Below are 18,909 nucleotides of genomic sequence, written 5' to 3' on the forward strand. Positions count from 1 at the left end.
GAGCTAATTCATCAACTGTTTCATGCTCATGGAGAAAAGCCACAAAACCTTAATTGTGTTTTCTGAAGGCCTTAGTTAATAATGCCCCACGTATCCTGCTGTGAGAGCCGCGCACTCAGCTCACACACTGAGGTCCGGGGTTCGAATCTTCTCCGGTACGGCTGGAAAAACATTAGGGAAGTGCTTCCATAAGACACCTGCTGTCCATGTCCACCCATCGGTTCAAAATGGGTACCTGGGTGTTAGTTGACTGGTGTGGGTCGCATCCTGGGGCAAAACTGACCTAATTTGCCCGAAATGCTCAGCATAACAATCGGCTTTCTATATAGTAGTATATCATTGATGTCATTTAGGTCTGTATACCTTGTACATGTACTTGTAGTAAATAAAAATATTATTACATCACCTGTGTGAAAGTTGCCATTAATAACTGAGCGAAAATATAAAACTGAGTGACATTGGTCAATTCTTGTTAAAAAGTGGAAGAAAATCACTGTTTAACAAGACAAAAAAAAAGTACTATAATTTGCCTTGCATTTTATTCATACGTTGGACAATGGTTTGACCCAAGGGATGAGAGCATATCTCCAGTTTCTTGGATCAGAAACCCATCAGGAGTGAAATTTCTTGTTGCTTGAGTTATGAAGTGATTCTTAACTTTCTCAAATTTAAGGTATATAACTCTTATTTGATATCAACATCCACTTGTATCAACTCCACTTGTATTACTACCAGTTATATCAACCATCACTTAAATCAACTACCACTTATACTTACTACCATTTAAATCAACTACCGCTTATACTTACTACCATTTAAATTAACTACCACTTATATTAACTACCAATTGTATCATCTACAACTTAATTCAGCTGTTACGAACACAAATACAAATGTAGGCGTGTAGTAACTGGCAGTAAATCAAGTCCCCAGTCAAGAAACACAAGAATAAAGAGAAAGGCAAACACCAAGAGTAAGTTTTGATTACCAGTATATTCCTTCGACTAACACTACTACAATATGCACAGAGCGCTGTAATGCAGCAGTGTAGGCAGATAACAGGCAAATTCGAGTAACAGTGAATGAGAAAGCAGAGCGAGTTCACTCACTGGAACTGGCTTATAACTCGTACAATAGAGATCAGTATGTGTACTCAGCCTGCTAGTGAGAGACTGACTCCAGCCAGGGGTGTAAGTATACCATTAATTCAGCTAGAGTTAACCTATTACCCAATTGATTGATGTATAAACCTGACAGCTAACCAGTGTGACTGGGGGTCCTCCATAACAGCAGCAGCCAAATTGCCAGTTTGGCTGGGACAAAGAGAATGTAAAAAGTGGTTGTGTGATGAATGCTGACTAAACTGTAATGCTTAGAGAACTCTACATCAACTATCCCTTATATCAACAACCACCTATACCACTAATATCTACAAAATGTCATGACTACGTTACTACATATTGAGATCTATGCTTGGGGGCCAAAACACAATACTCCTAATAAATTATATGATTTTTTTATCTGTTTCATTACCTATTGTAGTGGACCTGATGTCCAGTGGACCTGTTGTCCAGTGGGCCTAATTAAGCAACAAAACGAAGGGAATGAATATTAGGCCAAGCCGGATTTGTATTTTTTAAGAAAAGCAAACCAACAACGTTTTTAAATTAAAATTTATTTATTTTTTAATACAAATAAACACTGTAGTAGAAAGAGGTTCTCCAATTATGCAAAGTTCCTAACAAGCAATTATTAATTTATAAATACCTCATTGATCTCCTAATTTTAAACGGGGAGAAACTCACTACTGATAGTAGATAAATGGTTGAAATCATAATCATTGTTTTTAAAAGGGTGGACCGATAAGCCAGAGGAAGGCCTCGGCCAGATGACCAAAAGCTCCAGCTACGGGTCATCATATAACTAAAACCCGTGTCAGAAAACACTTGTCCTTGTTCCTGACGAACCTTATAAGTACTGATGGTTTGATGAACATAATCTATGAAATAAATAATCCTGGAGAGGACACAATACCTCAGGTACAAGACACATTCATGTTCACACTGACCTCTCATGATGAAGAATTAGATACATGTGCAACATCTGGGTATCTTTATTTGTAGACTTTTCGCCATTCAGTGGCTTTATCAATATAAAACATGGACATAATGTGAAGAATGTAAACTATATACAGAAGATTAGGTTAATTAGTCACTCAGCCTTGGCGATTACTCTTAGGAAAAATTACGAACATAACCTGTCACTCATATTCATTCTTAAGGGGTCTACGTTAATACGGCACACACACACACACACACACACACACACACACACACACACACACACACACACACACACAAACACACACACACACACACACACACACACACACACACACACACACATACACAAAGCTGTTGTACAGCCACATCAGGAGGAAAACAACAGTCAAGGGCCAGGTAATCAGGCTGAAGAAGGAAGAAGGAGAGATCATAAGAAACCACCGCAAAGTATGTGAGGAACTCAACATGAGATTCAAAGAAGTGTTCACAGAGGAGACAGAAGGGACTCCAGAAAGACGGAGAGGTGGGGTACACTACCAAGTGCTGGACACAATACATACAACCGAGAAAGAAGTGAAGAGGCTTCTGGGCGAGCTAGACGCCTCAAAGGCGATGGGGCCGTATAACATCTCTCCGTGGGTCCAGAGAGAGGGTGCAGAGGTGCTATTTGTACCCCTAACAAAACAATATTTAAAACATCTATCGAAACAGGGAGATTATCTGAGGTATGGAAGACAGTAAATGTAGTCCCAATTTTTAAAAAAGGGGGCAGACAAGAAGTACTAAACTATAGACCAGTGTCACTTACATGTATAGTATGCAAAGTCATGGAGATTATCAGGAGAAGAGTGGTGGAACACCTAGAAAGAAATAAGCTAATCAGCAACAGCCAACACGGTTTCAGGGATGGGAAATCCTGTGTCACAAACCTACTGGAGTTCTATGACAGGGTGACAGCAGTAATACAAGAGAGAGAGGGGTGGGTGGACTGCATTTTCTTGGACTGTAAGAAGGCGTTTGAGACAGTTCCACACATGAAATTAGTGCAAAAACTGGAGGACTAGGCAGGGATAACAGGGAAGGCACTATAATGGATCAGGGAATACCTGTCAGGAAGACAGCAGCGAGTCATGGTACGTGGCGAGGTGTAAGAGTGGGCACCTGTGACGAGTGGGGTTCCACAGGGGTCAGTACTAAGACCAGTGCTGTTTCTGGTATTTGTGAACGACATGACGGAAGGAATAGACTCGGAAGTGTCCCTGTTTGCAAATGATGTGAAGTGGATGAGAAGAATTCAATCGGGCGATGATCAGGCAGAACTACAAAGGGATCTGGACAGGCTGCAGGCCTGGTCCAGCAATTAGCTCCTGGAGTTCAACCCCACCAAGGAGAAAGTCATGAAGATTGGGGAAGGGCAAAGAAGACCGCAGACGGAGTACAATCTAGGGGGACAGAGACTGCAAACCTCACTCAAGGAAAAAGATCTTGGGGTGAGTATAACACCAGGCACATCTCCTGAAGCCCACATCAACCAAATAACTGCTGCAGCATATGGGCGCCTGGCAAACCTCAGAACAGCATTCCGACATCTTATTAAGGAGTCGTTCAGGATCCTGTACACCGTGTACGTTAGGCCCATATTGGAGTATGAGGCACCAGTCTGGAACCCACACCTAGCCAAGCACGTAAAGAAACTAGAGAAAGTGCAAAGGTTTGCGACAAGACTAGTCCCAGAGCTAAGGGGTATGTCCTACGAGGAGAGGTTAAGGGAAATCGACTTGACGACACTGGAGGACAAAACAGATAGGGGAGACATGATAACGACATATAAAATACTGAGAGGAATTGACAATGTGGACAGAGACAGAATGTTCCAGAGATGGGACACAGCAACAAGGGGATACAGTTGGAAATTGAAGACACAGATGAATCACAGGGATGTTAGGAAGTATTTCTTCAGTCACAGAGTAGTCAGGAAGTGGAATAGTTTGGGAAGCGATGTAGTGGAGGCAGGATCCATTCACAGCTTTAAGCAGAGGTATGATAAAGCTCATGGTGCGGTGGGAGTGGCCCAGTAGAGGCCAGTGAAGAGGCGAGCCCAGGAGCTATGACTCGGCCCTGCAACCACTACTAGGTGAGCACAACTAGGTGAGTACACCACCACCACCAGGCCAAGTGTATATCGACAAGTGCCTTTGACAACTAGTAACTACACTAGTAACTACACTAGTAACTTTGACAAAAAGCAACTACACACACTCTTAGGAGCCAGAAGCTGTGCATCGACCCGTGCACCCTCATATAGGTAAGTACACTCACACGCACATCCAGTTTGCCAAAGGAGCGAGATTTCATTATTTTTATATTAAAAGAAGTTTGGCACAGGTACCTGTTTGCACACGAAAATGCGTCGACAGATGCGGTGAAACCTGACACACATACAGGTCTCAGGTCATATGTGTTTGGTACATTTAAAATTATGATTAACTATTAATACCATGGGAAGACGGGTGTTGTATGGGGGATAGTGTAGAGCAGTTGGTAGAGGACAGGTGTTGAAAGACGGGCGCTGGAGGACAGGTGTTGGAGGGCCATGATAAAACACGTAGCAGTTGGTGGAGACTAGGTCCCCGGCTGTTGTCGAAATTAGTAGTACGACACGTTGACAACATCGACTATAGGTTCCAGCTTGTAGTTAGGCAATACCACCTTCTTCTCAGTCTGCCTGCTGAGTTCTCGGCGGAAGTTACTGCTCCATGAGAGCAACTGCAATTTCTCTCCTGGTTGTACGGGTGCCCCGCTAGTGTTGTAAACAGGAGACATATATAAGATCTTTTGAAAACTCTATTAATCACCAACATTCATGTTTTATCTAAGCAATTTAACCATAGCGATGTAACGGACTTACAGTAGCTTCCACACTGGTGCTCGATCCCTCCCTCACACACTTGTACTCTCCCTCCCTCACACACTGGTGCTCCCACACTCATTGGTTCTCCCACACACACACACGCACACGCTGGGTCCCTCACACACACATATTTGTCCTTCTACGCCGGCTTTACCTTCTCATGACTCACGAAATTGAAATGACACGATTGCAAACAAACCACGGTACGGGAGGGGATTGAACTCACGAGGTCAATCCCCACCCGTACTGTAGTTTCTTTACCTCCTCCCCCTACACACATACATGCCTCCCCAAACACTGGTAACCTATAGATATACGCATTTGTGCCCACCCCCCGACCACACTCACGCACAGTGTTACACCTTGATATCAAATGCAGGTGTCACACACTAGCGCAGGTTAAGAATGTGATTCCCACCTGTCAGGCTGGTGGAAGAAGCGGGTTTTCACGAAGTTGGGTCGCTGGAAGTCGAAGTAGTAGGTGGTGTCCAGGGAGTAGAAGCAGTTAGAGGAGTCGACAGACAGGCTCTGCATGATCTCGTACACCAGCCTTCCTATCTGTACCGTATAAGAACACTTATCAAATTTATTCATTCTCATTCAAGGCAGCACTCGCACAAGGACACACTCGTATAATTACACACTCGCACAAGAACACGCTCTAAGATGCACATTATGAGGGATATTCATGCAAATGGACACAGTACCATGGTAACCACAATAGAAGAAGTAGGAAAGAAAGCCCACAAAACAAAAACGAAACTATTCGTCGCGAGAGATTTTAATCACATAGATAATTAACTGGGATAATTAGAATCCACATGAGAAGACTCGTGAATGGATAAACTGGAGGAATTAGTCCTGTAGAACCACAGTTCGAGGTGCCGCGACCCCGCCAAGTTACCTGCCCCCTGAACGGATGTCATCGTATAACAAAGGTTGACGTCAAGCAATTTTTTCCAGTAACACGCGGTTGAAAGCATTCTTCATCGCACTCTAATAGGAAGAGGAACTGGAAACAAAAACAATAGAAGAAATGAAACAGCTTTTAGCGGAATAGTACCAGGAGGCTAAGGAGTATTTTAAACCTAATGAAGGATAACTTCTCGATTTTTCATTGTACTCTCTGGACCTGACGTTGTGTATGGGCTATTGATGCATGTGAAGAAACTGCTTTTGTGGAACTAATGGTAATGGCTTCATTTTCATTCAAATGTTTAGTTCCCCACTAATGTTGTCTCCTGGGTGTTGACTAGCAGCAATGCTGGTTCCGATGAGAGACGATTCAGATGTAATCAGATTTTCTGATAGATTGATACACCTGAAGAAACAACCTGAAGTCACCGTTCACTGCTCTTTTAAAAACAAGAAACATTGATGTTACTATCTTCATTTCTGAAATGAGTAAAAATAGAGCATTTATTTTATACTTTGATTGCATACGTGTTCATGTTAAAAGTAAATCATATCCCGGTCCACAGATATTAAATGGAACTGAGCTGGTAGACACCTTTGCAGCCTCATATACTTAATCTTCCAATAACGATTGAGCATGAAATGTATCTTTTAAATTTCTCTAATCTGAAAAAACCTAAGATGTAAAATTTAATTAAAAAACTGAGCATTCATGTTGATATGCTTGAATTTATATGAAATCACAAACTCTCGGTAGCCGCCTTGATAACCATCTTTGATATTTTAAATTCCTCAAGGAATAAACTATTAATTTAGACACCAAAAACACCATAAAATCCCAGGTTGAGAAAAAAATGAGTTTGGCAATTTGATTAGATAAAAATTAATTTGTGACGTGAGCAGAAAAGCCAGAACGAATATAGAAGACAATGAGAAGAGTGGCAGAGCGACCATGTGAGAGAGATACAGCAAGGGTGAAGTATGAGCTGAAATGTCTCTAAGACATCAGACAGAAGATAAAAGAAAAGGTCAAATTGATGGTACCTTTGACTTTTAGGTGTCACACGTACATTGGTGCCACACACTGGTGCCATACACTGGTGCCATACACTGGTACCAAGTCCCCCTGGTGCTAAGCACTAATGTCACACACATACTGGTGCCAGGTTTCCTTTATGTTGTAAACCAGTAACACACACTGGTGCCACACACACACACACACACACACACACACACACACGTACTAATGAGGAGACTACAAGCAGAAGAGGATAAGATTAGAGGATAAGGTATGAGGATAGCGTAATTAACCCTAGCAAGTGCAAAGTTATGAATATTGGGGAACAACAAAGGAAACCGCAGACGGAGGTCAAAGACTGCAAAACTCGATCAAGGAAAAGAATCTTGGGTTAAGCATCCTACCGAACACATCTCCTGGGGCTCTTTATACCAAATAATTGCTGCAGCATACGGGCGCTTGGCAAACCTGAGAACAGCGTTTCAACATCCAAGTAAGAAGTCATTAGTCACACTGTATACCGTGTACGTCAGTCCCGTGTTGGAGTACGCAGCACCAGTATGGAAGCCACACCTGGTCAATCACGTAAAGAAATTAGAGAAAGTGAACAGGTTTGCAACAAGACTAGTCCCAGAACTGACGGGTTTGTCCAACGAGGAGAGGTTAAGGGAACTCAACCTGACAACACCTGAAGAAAGGAGGGAGAGGGGGAAGGTATGAAGACAACGTATAAGATACAAACAGGAACTGTGTGGATAGGGACAGAATGACAACAACAAGAGACCACAGCTCGAAGTTGAAAACTCAGATGAGTCACAAGGATGTTAGGAAGTATTTCTTCAGATACAGGGGTGTCAGAAAGTGGAACAATCTGGAGAGTGATGTAGTGGAGGCAGGCTCCACACATAGCTTTAAGAAGAGGTATGATAAAGCTTATGGAGCAGGGAGAGAGTGAACCTAGCAGCGACCAGTGAAGAGGCGGGGCCAGGAGCTATGAATCGATCCCTGCAACCACAATTGAGTACAATTAGGTGAGCACACACACACACATACACACAATAAAATTATATTTTATTTATATTTCTGATAATGTTGTTAAATTTTATGTTTAATTCAAATATTTTTTAATTCTGACGAGTGCTCACATTAAAGAATACTCACATCGGAGGAAAATGTCACAACGATGTAGTCGGCTCGAGACAAGAAGTAGATGTCCATTATTAGGTCTCTGAGCGAATTTAATTTGTCCATTATTACCACTTGACTCTTTTTATTGTAAAGAATTTCGTAGTGCGGATATCTGTGGGGGAAGCGATGCCAGGTGAATGATTGTGGATAATGCAGGGTAATGATACCAGATTATTTTCTTGTTGGCTAATAAGGTCATGATCAGAGGGCTGAAGAGGGGCTGAGATAGTTTTAGAATGATTTGGAGAGCGTATAAATCTGCAGGGGGAAGGAATGCGGGGTAGGGGTCGTCCTCGTAAAGGTTGGAGGGAGAGGGGTAAAGGAAGTTTTGTGGGCAAGGGGCTTGGACTTCCAGCAAGCGTGTGTGAGCATGTTAGATAAGAGTGAATGGAGACGAATGGTTTTTGGGACCTGACGAGCTGTTAGAGCGTGAGCAGGGTAATATTTTGTGAATGGATTCAGGGAAACCAGTTAGCCAGACTCAAGTCCTGGAAATGGGAAGTACAATGCCTGCCCTTTAAAGGAGGGATTTGAGATATTGACAGTTTGGAGGGGCATCTAAACTGTCGTATCTGAGCGCCTCTGCAAGACAGTGATTATGTACGAGTGATGGTAAAAGTGTTGAATGATGATGAAAGTTTTTTCCTTTTTGTTTTTTTTTCTTTCTTTTTGGGTCACCCTGCCTAGGTATTCCTATCACATTTCACGAGGGAGTATTTAGTTATGTTTCTTTCCATGATGGAACTGTTGGGTACAATTATTTGGGCGGCTGCCCACCCCAGTGGGTGATTGCAACAGCTGACATGGTTAAAGATCCCATACGACACCTGGCCTGTCCTGATTGAGTACTGGTGTTGGGATAACGCAGTTTCTGGGCCTCTCTTCCTCAGTCATATATTGGCTGGTGCCAGCGTTACCTATACTCTGATAAAACTTACCCTATTTCTCATGCTGCTGCCCTTGCAACATTTTACAGCTTCTGATGACGCACTGAGAAGTGTGAAAGTATTTGAGCTTAAGATTTCCATCCCCCGTGGCTTGCTTGCGATTTTAGCTTTACAACGTTCTTCTTGCCGAATAATGCAAGCAAAAATTTGTGTATGCAATAATTTCGCAAAAAATCATTCTGAGCCTAACGGAAAAATATATTTATTTTTGTATGTTTATTATTAAATTATTGTACATTTATCTAAATATATTTAGTAGGATTAGATTAAATTAAATTGCACTTTTTGTAATAAGGTTAGATAAGTTTTCTAAGGTTCCTTTGGTACAAAATTATTAATTTTTACATTAGCATAAATGAAAAAATACATCTTTAAACGTGTAAGAATTTTTTTTAGAAAGGACATAATTTTAAAGGAGTTCTTGCTAAATGTTGCTTGTTGTGTATATATATATATCCTAGGTAGTAGGTTGGTAGACAGCAACCACCCAGGGGAGAAACACCTGCCTGCCAAGTTAGTGTGATACAGAAATCTGTTTTACATGATGCTGGTATTTTGTTGTTGGCTGGTAAACACGCTGGATAACAGGTATATCTTGCTACTTCTACTTACATTTAGGTCACACACTACACATACATGTCTACGTATTGTCTTCTCTATATATTAGCTATATATATATATATATATATATATATATATATATATATATATATATATATATATATATATATATATATATATATATATATATATGCTAGGAATTCGCAAGAACAGGCGAAATATTCACGAACACTGATCTCTGGCTGAATGAGACTCGAACCTACGAACCTTGGAACAAGGTACGCAGTGCTTTACCAACCGTGCTTTACCAGCTGTAAGCCTCCTGCCTGAAAGCTGGCTGCCTTGGATCAAAACGTCTAGCATGAGCTGGGCGCCAAGGTATTGGACCAGTGTAGCACGGCTGGTAAAGCAGTGCGTACCTTGTTCCAAGGTTCGTAGGTTCGAGTCTCCTTCAGCCAGAGATCAGTGTTTGTGAATATTTATTTCCTCTTATCACCATGTGGAAATGGAAAAGAATTCTTCTGTAAATTATAAATATCATAAGAGGCGACTAAAATGCCAGGAGCAAGGGGCTAGCAACCCCTTCTCCTGTATAAATTACTAAATTTAAAAAGAAAAACTTTCCTTTTCTCCTGTGTAAATTACTAAATTAAAAGGAAAACCTTTCTTTTTTCTTTTTAGGTCATCTTGCCTCGGTAGGATACGGCTAGTGTTGAAAAGAAATTGTATATTTACTCACCTAACTGTGGTTGTACGGGTTAGAGTCACAGCTCCTGGCCCCACCTCTTCACTGGTTGCTACTAGGTCACTCTCTCCTTGCTCCATGAGCTTCATCATGCCTCTTCTTAAAGCTATGTATGGATCCTGCCTCCACTACATCACTCTCCAGACTATTCCACTTCCTGACTACTCTATGTCTGAAGAAGTACTCCCTAACATCCCTGTGACTCATCTGAGTCTTCAACTTCCAACTGTGATCCCTTGTTTCTATGTCCCATCTCTGGAACATCCTGTCTCTGTCCACATTGCCGATTCCTCTTAGCATTTTATATGTCGTTATCACATTCCCCTCCATCTCTCCTGTCCTCCAGTGTCGTCAGGTTGATTTTCCTTAACATCTCTTCGTAGGACATGTCCCTTAGCTCTGGGCCTAGTTTCGTTGCAAACCTTTGCACTTTCTCTAATTTTCTAACGTGCTTGGCTAGGTGTGGTTCCAAACTGGTGCTGCATACTCCAATGTGGGTTTGACGTACACAGTGTATAGGGTCCTGAACAATTCCTTAATGAGATGTTGGAATGCCATTCTTAGGTTTGCCAGGTGCCCATATGCTGCAGCAGTTATTTGGTTGATGTTTGCCTTAGAAGTGCTCGGTATTATACTCACCCCAAGGTTCTTTTCCTTGAGTGAGGTTTGTAGTCTTTGGCCCCCTAGACTGTACTCTGTCTGCGGTCTTCTTGGTCCTTCCCCAATCTTCTGAATCTATTCCTTCCGTCATATCATTCATATATACCAGAAACAACACCGGTCCTAGGACTGACCCCTGTGGAACCCTGCTCGTTACAGGCGCCCACTCTGACACCTCGTCACGTACCACGACTTGCTGATGCCTTCATGTCAGGTATTCTCTGACCCATTGCAGTGCCTTCCCTGTTATACCTGCCTGGTCCTCCAGCTTTTGCACTAATCTCTTGTGTGTAATTGTGTCAAAAGCCTTCTTACAGTCCAAGAAAACGCAGTCTACTCACTTTTCGGTCTCATTCTCATGCCTCTCTCTCTTGTCTTACTGCTGTCACCTTGTCATAGAACTCAATAGGTTTATGACACAGGATTTCCCATCCCTGAATCCATGCTGGTTCTTGTTGATAAGCTCATTCCTTTCTAGGTGCTCCACCAGTCTTCTGATAATCTTCTCTATGACTTTGCATACTATACATGTCAGTGATACTGGTCTGTAGTTTAATGCTGTAAGTCTGACTCCTTTTTAAAAGTTGAGACTACATTTGCTGCCTCCCATTCCTTAGGTAGTCATCCTGTTTCGACAGACGTGGTACACAAAGCACCTCTGCTCCTTCTCTCGGGACCCATGGACAGATGTTGTCCAGCCCTGTCACCTCTGTGGTATCTAGTTAGCTTAGCAGCCTCTTTACCTCCTCCTCGGTTGTATGTTTGTGTCCAGCACTTGATGGTTTACCCCAATTCTCCATCTTTCTGGAGCCCTGTCTGTCTCCACTGTGAATACTTCTTTGAATCTCATGTTGAATTCCTCACATACTTCTCGATTGTTTCTTGTGATCTCCCCTCCTACTTTCCTCATTCTAATTACCTGGTCCTTGACTTGTTTTCCTTCTGATGTGGCTGTACAACAGCTTCGGGTCAGACTTGGCTTTCGCTGCTGTGTCATTTTCGTATTGATGTTGGACCTCCCTCCCTCCTTACCTGAGCATATTCATTTCTGGTTCTTCGACTGCTTTCTTTACTGTCCTGGATCCTTTGCTTTCTTTACTTTTTCCATTCTCTAGCACACTTGGTTTTGGTCTCTCTACACCTTTGGGTGAACCAAAATCTCGTTCTGGCCTTCTCATTATTTCTGTTGCTCTTGTTTACAAGCCACTCCTCAACTTCCTTGCACATTGTTATGACATATTCCATCATCACATTTACTTATCTCCCTGGCAGTTCTCTGCTCCACTAAACCTCATGCAGGAAATTCCTCATGGCTGTGTAGTCCTTCTCTTGTAGTTTGGCTTCATTCGTCCTGTCTCCCTGCTTCCCTTTCCACTTGTAACTCTACTATGTATTCAAAGCTCTGAACCACGTGATCACTAGCCCCAAGAAGTCTTTTATATATGATGTCCTCACTATCTGTACTACTCAAAGTGAAAACGAGGACCAGTGTTGCTGGTTCATCCTCTTCTCTCTCTCTCTCTCTCTGGAAGTGTTCCTAATGTGTTGATGCACGAGGTTTTCCATTACCACCTCCATCATCTTAACCCTACACATTTCTGGGCCTCCCATGTGGCTCCAGGTTTTCCCAATTTCTTTGTGACTGAAGTTACCCACAACTAGTAGTTTTGCCCTGCCCACGTGGGCCCTTCTGGCCAATTCAGCCAGTGTGTCAACCATCGCTCTGTTGCTCTCATCATATTTTTGCCTTGGCCTCCTGCTATTCTTTGGTGGGTTATACATCACTGCAATTACCACCTTGGGACCTCAAGATTGAAGTGTTTCTATTATGTAGTTTCTTGCTTCTCCTCCGTCTCCTCTCTCCAGCTCCTCAAAATCCCATTGGTTTTTGATGAACAGTGCCACTCCTCCTCCCTCACTGTTCCCTCTGTCTTTCCTCAGGATCTGATATCCTATTGGAAAGACTGGTATCTGTTATCATTCCTTTGAGCTTGGTTTCTGTGAGACCTGTGATGTCTGGTGATGCCTCTTTGATTCTTTCATGCCACTCCTCCCACTTATTCGTTACTCCATCAGCAGTGGGGTATCTTTACCTTCAGTTTCCTCTCCAATACTGTATTCTGAGGCGGGTTGTGGGGTTTGGGGGAGTGGGAGACCTGGCAGGGTGCTATGGGATTCTACTGCATAGTATGGGTTGGGTGCTGAGAGTATGGAGTGTGGTTTGTATTGGAATAGTATATTTGGCTGTGGGGTTCTGAGGGTGGCTCTGTGGGTGTTGCTTGTTGATCTGTCCGGGAGGGAAGGAAAGGGAGAGAGACAGAGAGAGAGAGAGAGAGAGAGATATGTGTGTATGTGTATGTGTGTATGTGTGTATGTGTATGTGTGTATGTGTGTATGTGTGTGTGTGTGTGTGTGTGTGTGTGTGTGTGTGTGTGTGTGTGTGTGTGTGTGTGTGTGTGTGTGTGTGTGTGTGTGTGTGTGTTTTGAATATTTTATATTATTTTGTAATTTACTCAGATTTACCACATAATTATGTGGTTTGTGATGTTTTAAAACTGTATCTTAATGAGTTGTATTCTCAGTACGAAAGATGCTACTTATTATGAAGACACAAATACAGCAAGTAAGTTAAATGAAAACTTTTGCTTTATTTCACATACTTAATCCATGAAAACCAAAGCAAAAATCACACCTTATTCCACAAGACACAAACACACACACACACACAACCTACTTTTTCTTTGCCTCCTCGAAGACTCGAGGCTCGTCCGAGGCCAGGTAGATCCTGCGGGTCACCTTAGGGTTGAACACTTGCAGACCAGCGAAGTATTCCTCGACCTGCTCCATGTACTCCTCCAGCTGGTAATACTGTGCTTCATTTATCTTATCAGTCCTTTTCACGTGAACGCTGTTAGCATCCATAAGAGGTAATATGAAACGATTATTATTATTATTATTATCATCATTATTATTATTATTATTATTATTATTATTATTATTATTATTATTATTATTATTATTATTATTGTTGTTATTATCATCATCATCATCATGATTAGGTATCCCCAGTGGGAGACCTTTAGTGTTTGGGAGAATTTTTTTTTCCTTCAACTTTTCTTTTTTCTTTCACTCATAACTTGAGATGGCCTCATCCCATCCTCATCCCATCCCATCAATGTTAAAACATTGGATGCCCGGTGCCCTGGTGGCTAAAGCTCTCGTTTCACATGGCGAGGGTCTGGGTTGGATTCCCGGCGAAGACAGAAACATTGAGCGTGTTTTTTTACGCGGAATGTCTGTGTTCCCCATCAGTAAAATGGGTACCTGGGTGTTAGTCGACCGGTGTGGGTCGCATCCTGGGACAAAAATGACCTAATTTGCCCGAAATGAACACCAGCAATCCTACCATCATGTAAAACAATTACAGGCTTTCGTTTTACACTCGCTTGGCAGGACGGTAGTACCTCTCTGGGCGGGTGCTGTCTACCAACCTACTACCTAGAATATATATATATATATATATATATATATATATATATATATATATATATATATATATATATATATATATATATATATATATATATATATATATGTAAAGAGAGAGAGAGAGAGAGAGAGAGAGAGAGAGAGAAGTTGTGGCCACAATTTTTATTTATAATATATGTTAAGCGCTAAATCCATGGGGATCATTCAGCGTTGTGGCCACAACCTGGCTATAGGAAAGAGGTAATTGGCTAGCCCTTTGCTCTGAGCTCGCCACCACAGACTGGAATGCTCTTCTCCAAGGGGATGTTGACAACCAAGTGAAAGCCTTCACTGGACACATCCTTAATCTACAACAAGAACACATTCCTCACCGGCAATATGTGACGAAGCCTACAGATCAGCCTTGGTTTGGCTTTCCTTGTAGAGAGGCTGCTACTGCTAAGTACAAAGCATGGCGAAGGTATAAGAGATATCCTACCGCCTATAACAGGAACTTGCGCAGGCAAGCCTGTAGGCATATAGGTGACGTTCAAAAGTGGGCCATCGCTAAATGAGAGATGGGCACATAAAGAAAGTTAGCATCAGGTAGGGTAGGCTCCAAAACCTGGTGGCCCCTGGCCAAGGACAGACAAGGTTATCTGCCTGATGAACTCATTCCACCTTTAAATTGACAGGATGGGACCACCTCTACTAATAGTCAAGAGAAGGCGGACCTCTTTGCTGAACACTTTGCTACCAATATGCAAGTTCCTGATCCAGCAAGGGCCCTCCTTGGCTAGCTGCAAGAACTGTGTCAAAACTGTCAGTGGTGACAATAAGGCAGGAGGAGGTGCATTTCCTTCTTAAATCGCTGGACCAAGAAAAGGCTGTGGGCCCAGACAAGTTGAGCCCAAGATTGCTGAGATGTGCAGACCAGCTAGCAGCACCTCTAACTCGCATCTTTCAGCACTGCCTAGTACAGTGTAAATGGCCTTCTCTGTGGAAAGAGGCAAATGTAGTCCCTGTTCACAAAAAGAAGAGCAGAGCAGAAATCAGCAACTACAGACCAGTGTCACTCCTGTCAATCACTGGTAAGATCCTTGAGACAATAATCTCAAGACAAATGACAGAGTTTTTTGACTATCACTCACTACTTTGTGATCGTCAATATGGCTTCAGGAAAGGTTACTCTGCTGCTGATCTGTTGTTAAACCTCTCCACTAAGTGGCACCAGTCACTGGATGAATCCAAAGTCAGCTGTGTGGTAGCACTGGACATTGCTGGCGCTTTCATCCGGGTGTGGCACCAGGGCCTCTTAGCAAAATTGCAAGCTCTAGGAATTGCAGGCTCTACGCTATGTCTCCTCAGTGATTACCTTCATGGTAGATCTCTAAGGGTAGTTCTCAATGGAACAGAATCAGCAAGACATCCTATTGGGGCAAGTGTTCCACAAGGAAGCGTACTGGGACCATTGTTATGGAATGTCTACTTCAACGACCTTCTTCATCTCATCCCAGAATCCAATGCATATGCAGACGACTGTACACTGACATTCACTTATCCAAGAGAAGAAATGCCAGCTGCTCTAAGCTACATCAATCACCAGCTAAGAGCTATATCAGCTTGGGGAAATATATGGCAAGTAACATTTGCACCTGAGAAAACACAAATGATAATGATCTCTAGGCACCATGGTCATTCATTCATTCATTCATTAGAGGTTTGCCGGTACTTCCGGCCCGGGTCTTCTCCATATGGTGACCCGGCTGTGACCCCCGTTGAGAGTGTCGTTCATCTTCTTCTTTCTTCTGTCTTCTTTCTTGGGCCCTCCGGCTGGAGGGTAACCTCTTCTTCTCTCTTGCGGCGACTCCCCGGAGGGGAGTGTCATCTCGCTTCTCATCTTCATCAGCAGGCGTCACTTGGTCTTCATCAGCAGGCGTCCACTTGGGCTTCATTGGCAGGCATCGCCAGGGTTGAGGGTCTTCGGGCACTTGTTGCCCCGTCAAGTTGTTGGTAGTGTGGCATGGGTTCTAGGCGAGTTCAGACTTTTACCTAGAAAACAGGTACAGGCTCCGTTGGATTTTTTTTTTTTTTTTTTTTTTAAGTGGTGGGGGAGGGGAGGTAGGGGAGTGAAAGAAGGAAGAGTAGGAGAGTTAATAGATGGAGAGGTCGTGGCGACTCTTCGTTGTATGTGGCGTCGTCATCGAGGCGGCGAGTGGGCAGCCAGGATGGAGATGAGAGTTCCCAGGTCACGGACGGCCAGGTACACCAGCCGGGCTGCGGTGTCTTCTCGGTTCGGGTCCCCAGGCGCCATTGGGAAGTGCCTCCGTCGGTGTGGCACCGTCGCGGGGCAGTCGAGGAGATAGTGCACTAGTGGTTTGGGGACCATCTGGTTGCAATGGCAGCAGCGCTCCTCTCGCACACGGTCGATGAGTCTTCTGGCAGTAGGGTAGCCAAGTCGCAGACGGTGGATCCCAACCTGCAACTTCCTGTCTAAGCCTCCGCATGCTCGGCGGGGGCTTCCCTCGGGTCGCCCTGTCGTACCAGATCCGGCTCCGCGATGTGCCTGGCCCTGGTAGCGGGCGCCTGGCTGCAGGGGCTGCCCACAGGTTCACCTGCCTGCGGCTGATGGCGATGGTGGTCACTGGCTGGGGTTCAACGGCTGCTGACTTCGCCGCGCCATCCGCCGCATCATTCCCAGCGAGGTCGATGTGGCTCAGAATACAGTTGATTGTTGCTTGCCGTCCCTGCTCAGTGTCTGCAGGTCCTTCCTGATGGCAGTAATTAGCCGGATGTTGTCCCTGGGCTCCCTGTGCATGATGGCCTGGATCGCCGCTCTGGAGTCGACGTGAATGACTGGGGGTCGCCGATGATCCAGGAGCGCGTGTTGCAGGGCCCTCTGGATGGCATGGAGTTCTGCCTGGAGGATGGTGCAGTGATCCTGGAGTCGCCATCCGGCCGTCAGGGTGGCATGGTGTACCCCGGCACCTGTGCGGCCAGCCTCTGGATCCCGGGAGCCATAGGTGTAATATACGGCGCACCCAGGGTGCTCTGCTGCTGCAATACTCATTGCAGCCCTTTGCTGCAGCACGTGTTGTGGACAGTGACGCTTGCTAACTGGGAGGTCTTGGATGTGGACCACAACTGCTTCTGGTGCCCAGGGCGGGAGTACAGAGTACCCCGCCACAGGCCGGTCACAGCCCTTGTCCACGATAAGCGCCATGGGAAGGAGTTTGCTCGCTACATCTGCCACTGACCACACCCACAGCCGGCCGGGAAACTCCATGAGGTCTCCCTGTTGACGTTCAAGGAGGTCTTGCAGCAGTCCCTCTCCACCAGGGAGTTGTACGTACTTGGCCACCCTCCTGGCAGCCACAAGGGCGATCCTATCGCGTAGGGGCTGCAGTTGAGCCTCATGATTCAGTGGCACGGTGTTCGTCCACCTTGGCGCGCCCAGCATGATCCGAGCTGCAGTATTTTGGACGACGTCGAGTCTTCGAAGGTGCGAGGGGCGGGGATGGACCAGGGTAAGTGCACCATAGTCGACGAGAGAGCGCACCGCCTGCACGTAGAATAATCGGAGAATGTCAGGGCTAGCCCCCGACCTAGGGTTGGCGAGGGCCCGCATGGCCGTGACCCGTTGCATAGTCCGCTCTCTGATGTACTCTGCCTGATTCCGAAAGGAGAGCCGATTGTCAATGTGCACTCCCAGGTACAGGTAGCTGCTGACCCAGCCGAGATTGATGCCCGACACCTGCAGTCTCCCTTCCGGCACTTTGGCGTGCAGGATCATGGCCTTGGATTTTTCCGCCGAGACCTTGAGGCCGAGGCGACGACAGGTGATGGAGAGGAGGTTAAGGTCACGTTGGGCTCTAAGCATCAAACCACATCTCTCGGTGATGATGAGGGCAAGATCATCGGCGTAGCTGAGCAGCTGGGTGCCTAAAGAGAACGGCAGCTGCACCAGCTCATGCATCAGGACATTGAAGAGAGCGGGGCTGAGGACCCCTCCCTGCGGGGTGCCATTTTCCAGGAGCCTGAGGGTGGACACCTGTCCCTGGAAGCGCACTCGTGCACACCTGTCCTGCAGGTATGCGGAGATCCAGGCAAGGAGCCTGCCCCTCACGCCCCTGCGTGCTAGGAGGTCGAGGATGGCTGGTGCGCTGGCAAGCTCAAAGGCTTTCTCGAGGTCCAGGAAGACAACAATTTTGGGTCTCTTGTTTGACCCAATGCCTGCAAGGAGGGTGGTGATGCTCTCTGCAGTGCCCACTCCTCGTGTGAAGCCGTATATATGACGGTGTTCCGGGCCGAGCTTCCACCGTAGTCGCTCAAGGATCATCCTTTCAGCAATCTTGGAAAGACAGCTGGTGAGAGAGATAGGCCTCATGCTTTCCGGGTCCCTGGGCTTGGGGATGGGCAAGATGATGGCCTCC

The 18,909-nt window shown here is 44.9% G+C and overlaps 1 protein-coding gene across 2 annotated transcripts in view; it reads right to left on the minus strand.

The window, feature by feature from the left end:
• Nucleotides 1–1,658: 1,658 nt before the first annotated feature.
• LOC128694012 (alpha-(1,6)-fucosyltransferase-like) overlaps nt 1,659–18,909 on the minus strand; it is a 36,950-nt gene continuing 19,699 nt past the window's right edge. The window contains exons 8-11 of one of the 2 annotated variants that reach the window (XM_070090887.1): nt 13,743–13,916; nt 8,069–8,207; nt 5,393–5,532; nt 1,659–4,863 (exon numbers count right to left, since the gene is read on the minus strand). In XM_070090887.1, the coding sequence (XP_069946988.1) occupies nt 4,710–4,863; nt 5,393–5,532; nt 8,069–8,207; nt 13,743–13,916 (607 nt within the window). In that variant the 3' untranslated portion in view covers nt 1,659–4,709. Of the gene's footprint in view, nt 4,864–5,392; nt 5,533–5,558; nt 6,370–8,068; nt 8,208–13,742; nt 13,917–18,909 lie in introns of those variants that run through there. The other variant, XM_070090888.1, reaches the window with a different exon arrangement.

The sequence above is a fragment of the Cherax quadricarinatus genome, chromosome 33 (genome assembly GCF_038502225.1).
Source record: "Cherax quadricarinatus isolate ZL_2023a chromosome 33, ASM3850222v1, whole genome shotgun sequence".
NCBI classification, from domain to species: domain Eukaryota; kingdom Metazoa; phylum Arthropoda; class Malacostraca; order Decapoda; family Parastacidae; genus Cherax; species Cherax quadricarinatus.